This window comes from Ammodytes marinus (genome assembly GCF_949987685.1).
Source record: "Ammodytes marinus genome assembly, chromosome: 9".
NCBI classification, from domain to species: Eukaryota; Metazoa; Chordata; class Actinopteri; order Uranoscopiformes; family Ammodytidae; genus Ammodytes; species Ammodytes marinus.
The window spans coordinates 11,075,229-11,079,953 of NC_137213.1; the positions used below are offsets into that span (position 1 = coordinate 11,075,229).

General features: G+C 36.9%; 1 protein-coding gene across 1 annotated transcript; it reads left to right on the forward strand.

The window, feature by feature from the left end:
* Positions 1 to 874: 874 nt before the first annotated feature.
* LOC307255033 (retinal homeobox protein Rx2-like) lies at positions 875 to 4,296 on the forward strand (the record flags this gene model as incomplete). Its single annotated transcript, XM_080033632.1, has 3 exons — positions 875 to 1,157; positions 3,102 to 3,358; positions 3,859 to 4,296. 3 exons carry the CDS (start codon positions 875 to 877, stop codon positions 4,294 to 4,296), a joined length of 978 nt encoding a protein of 325 aa, XP_079889758.1.
* Between the last annotated feature and the right edge of the window lie 429 nt (positions 4,297 to 4,725).

Below are 4,725 nucleotides of genomic sequence, written 5' to 3' on the forward strand. Positions count from 1 at the left end.
CGACATTCAGTCAATTAGGGTAAATACTGACAAATACATTATTTATGGGATTCCATAATGCTAATTTTTTCTAATGTATTCAACTATTGTTCAAGTGCAGTTTGCTTTCTGGTGCTTCACAGGACATTCTCAAATATCTTGAAGGACACTTTGTAAGAATGTAACTCCTGACCAAAACTTTAAAAAATATGGAGGTTTCAAATGTATAATTAAAAACCAGTGGGTCAGTCTTGGCGGTGGTTATATTGCTGTTTCAAGACATTACAAAATAAATACAATATATTCAATGATCCAAAGGTGTCAGTGTGCAGAGGAAATAATTTTTCTCTGACTCCCTTCGCAATTATACCTACTTTCATTATTTTCTTTATTTAACTTACTTTTTTGACAAAAAAAGAGAGTCACAAACACATGACTGTCTATGGTTGCGATTGTGGAAATTATATAAGCATTGCAAAAACTTGCTGAAGTTTCTTTCGGTAGAAAAAGGATAATATTCACAGTAACTATTTAATGTGATTTGTTTGACGTCAGTAACAACTTCATAACATGCTATTAAAGTTAATAACACGCTATTAATTTATTTATGAAATGTAAGTGATCAGCTATGTTGTATTTATAATGATGTTTCTCTCTCTCATTCTTTTGCAGAGAAAGATGTGAGTTTGTCCTGTTTAAAAAAGATACAATCAGCTTCACTGAAGTGATCCTTGAGGGAAATTACCCATTCGCTTTACATATATCTACACTATTACAATATCACTATTTGAAGCAGAAGAAAAGCTCTGTACCACGACCTTCCTGTCTTGTCTCACTTGGTAGCAGTTTGCTTCTTTTCCGCAAAGAAGAGAAAAAGTATCTCCAAAGGCTTCGGATGCATTTGTCAATGGATACCCTTGGAATGGTGGACAATAGTTGCCTGGACAACTATGACATGGCAAAAGGTGCCGGGTCGATTGGTGGAGGCAGGGTCCACAGTATTGATGTCATACTAGGATTCAGTAAAGACCAGGACCATTTACTCCAATCAGTAGGAGATGATGGCAGCCAAAAAAACAACATTGGAAACTCACAGGACCCTGAGAAGCAGGTCCCGTCAGACCCCTATGGACACCTTGCAGAACTTGGTGACAGCCCCCAACACTCTTCCTACAATGGTGAGTCTTTTCACAGAGGATGATATTTTCAGGCTAAGTTTTTTCTAGAGTTCAGGGGATTTTTCTTTGCCAACTGGAATGTTGTATTACGTTTTTCAAAGTCTTGTATTTCCAGTTTTAAATCAATATTCTCACAAAGTTTTCCCAGTGCATCAGGACCGGTGCCTTCCATAAAGAAGTTCAAGGTCTTCTAGCAAACACTCATGATAAGTTGTTAGGTTGTCAGAGATGTCATTTTATGCGACTGGACTCAAAAGGCCAGCCAAAGAAAGATACATTAAAAACACACCACTTTTATGTCTATTATGTCCAACATAATGTTTTCTTGTGAGTGTCCAAGCTCCGCTGTTGAATTTTTATTCTTCCCTTAAATGTTTCCTATAGAAAACCTACAATATCTGACAATATCACATATGTTGGCTTGTTCTACATACATACGTAGTCTATATGCTGCTTAAACTGATTAAAATAATGATATGACCAAATATGCAATTATATTATAGCGGCACCTTTATTTGGCATATTTGACCTATACAGTATGTGGACAGGAGAATACAATAGTCACAACAGACTAAAATCAGTATAGAAGCAACAACAGAGGAAGTCTGACCAATGCAAGGGCACTTATGAATGGACAGTGAAGAAGCAGATGTATTGGACAGAAATTATTTTTGTTTCTTTGGACGTTTTGGTATGTTTTTCTTTATTAATCAAAGGCTTTTATTATTGTTCCATTTTCTATAAATCCCAGCTGACCCCAGCCTCTATTTTTGTGGTGGAACACATAGTACTGTTCTTACGGACTTACTGCCACTGCTTATGTGACTCATACTACACTAAACCAAAGAAGCAACACTTTAAAATAAGCCCTGAAGGAGATGTTATATTTGTTTTAACTGATCAGCTCTCTCCTTTAATCTCTCAATTGCAATTCAACCCATCCCCTACTCATGGTGTATCATTTAAAACAATCATGCTTTAAAGATTTCCCCTTAAGCTTGTCGAACCAGTGCTCTGTTGACCATATTGCCTTAAACGATTTGGTGTACTTAACGAGCTCTTGTGCATCACACAAATGGCTTCATTGGAAGGTAACATTTACTCTGACTACTTGGCTTGTGCAGAAGCCAGCTAAAGTCCCTTGTTATTAGAGGAGGTGGGGATTCCTATCTTTAACTGATAGCATCTGTTACTATGGGATTACTTCAAAAGATGAATTCAGTGAAAGATGTGCTGTAATTTGGATTTGCCGAACCCCTGGTGTTTACAAGCTGATGAATTAAAATTTCACTTTTTGATCAGGCTGTTTGTGAAATTTAATTTAAAATGATCAACAATCACAGATAAGATGTTTCCTTAACATAACATAACCATAACAGCATTTGCCCTTCAAACTAGACAAAAGACAACACAAAGTAGACCAGGAATAATGCATTCATTATATATTTAATATCAAAAGAAAACATAAAAGGGTAGTAAGGAAAGTTTTACTATAGTATTTAGAATAAGAAAGTATTTAATTTTTTGTTATATAATTTTTTAAATAAATACCGACTTTTGGAAAAAGAAAAGATGAGAGGTATACACTCAAAAAGATTAACTGATATGTCATGTTATTACTCTTAAGTTAAGTTGTAGGTAAGGTAAGGTAGAGTACAAAACTGATTGTCTTTAAAATGATGGACTCCTTGAATGAAAGGTTTGCTTTTGGGATTTTGAATGTACAGTAGTCCTGCATTTCAAAGATAAATTGCTCTTTCTTCTTTTAGCTCCACATTTCTCTGTCCTCACGTCCTTGGCGAAATAAGACGTCAAAATGGTAGAGTTGTCAGAATTTAAGGACTGCTTACTTGCGTGCGTTGTTTAACAGAATTATTATCATTTATTTGAAGGTGTTCATTGATGTATATTTTCTTACTAAATGTATCCTGTCCTTCATTTTAGAATCAGACCTTTTCTCCGGTGACAAGTGTGATAAAGAAATTAGCAATCTGCAGAAAGAACTGGATGTTGATGAGGGGTCTCCAGAGACCATTACAGAGGAAGAGCACACCAAAAAGAAACACAGAAGAAACCGCACCACCTTCACCACCTATCAGCTTCATGAACTGGAGCGAGCATTCGAAACGTCTCACTACCCAGACGTCTACAGCCGTGAGGAATTAGCAATGAAGGTCAACTTGCCTGAGGTTCGAGTTCAGGTAATGAATATGTAATATCTTAATTGTGTGCCATTGGTCACCCAGTCTGTGGTGTACTTAACATATAACAACAGCCACTAGCTTATCATGTTTCATTTTTGTCATAAGCATTCTAAATTTACCATTAATTCATTGTTTTAAATGTTTTATCCACCAAGCTGCAAGGCAGTTAGTCCAATTTTTGAGACAAATAATGTTTAAATTTGAACACTTCTCCAAAACCACTGTCACAACCTCCAAATTAGTTTTTCCTACATTCACAAGCTCCAAATTGCAAACGAATCAGAGGCATAATTGTTTCAGGGATGAATTGGGGTTGAACATTTATTTAAACAGTAATTATCACATATGCCAAGATTAATTTGAAAGTTTTCTTCTGCACCACCTAGTAGTAGTATCGGAAAGTAATTCACACTATCTGCTCAGCATTTATTACCATATTTTTTTGATGCTTAATTTAATCAATTGTATTTCATGTTATTTAATTTATCTTTGTTCAGGTGTGGTTCCAGAACAGGAGGGCTAAGTGGAGGCGTCAAGAAAAGATGGACAGTAGCAGCATGAAGCTCCATGATTCCCCCATGCTATCCTTCAATCGTCCCCCAATGCAGCTTAGCATGGGACAAGTGAACAACCCGATGCCCCTAGATCCCTGGCTGACCTCGCCGATCTCCAGTGCCACGCCCATGCATACAATCCCAGGTTTCATGGGTTCTCCACAGGGCCTGCAGCCTGCCTATCCAAATCACGGCTACCTAAATAGCTCAGCTAGCATGGTCCAAGGTATGCAGCCAATGGGCCCTCCTGCCTACCAGTGCCCGCCAAGCTTCAACGATAAATACCCAATGGAGGCCGACAGGAGTTCAAGCATTGCAGTGCTCAGGATGAAGGCCAAAGAGCACATTCAGTCAATGGATAAAACTTGGCAGCATATGTGATCTGATGAGGCGTTTTGGATAGGTATTTGAGCTGCTACCGTGAAAGTTTACATCTGCTTTTCCACAGTTTTTTTCATGTACCAATCAAGAGGGTACATGTTATCAAAGGAGTCAAATATTAAGACACTGAGACTGATAAGTAACTCCGAAAATAAGTTCCCTTTTTTTAATTAAAAATATTCACCTCAAAATGTAACACATTTTTGTAAGTTTGTTTAGCTCAAACGGGTTGGGAATAGATTTATTTGGGTAAGAGAACATTTTCAACATTGATGTTAAAAACCTTTGTGTCAACATTAATTTGGTATCTATTTGACAAATATCTGATAGTACTGGCAAACTGCAATATAGTATATGATAGGCTACATAGAGCCTTCCATGTGGTCAGTAGTAGCAATGTTTTTGTATTTGGACTTATAACTTGATGAG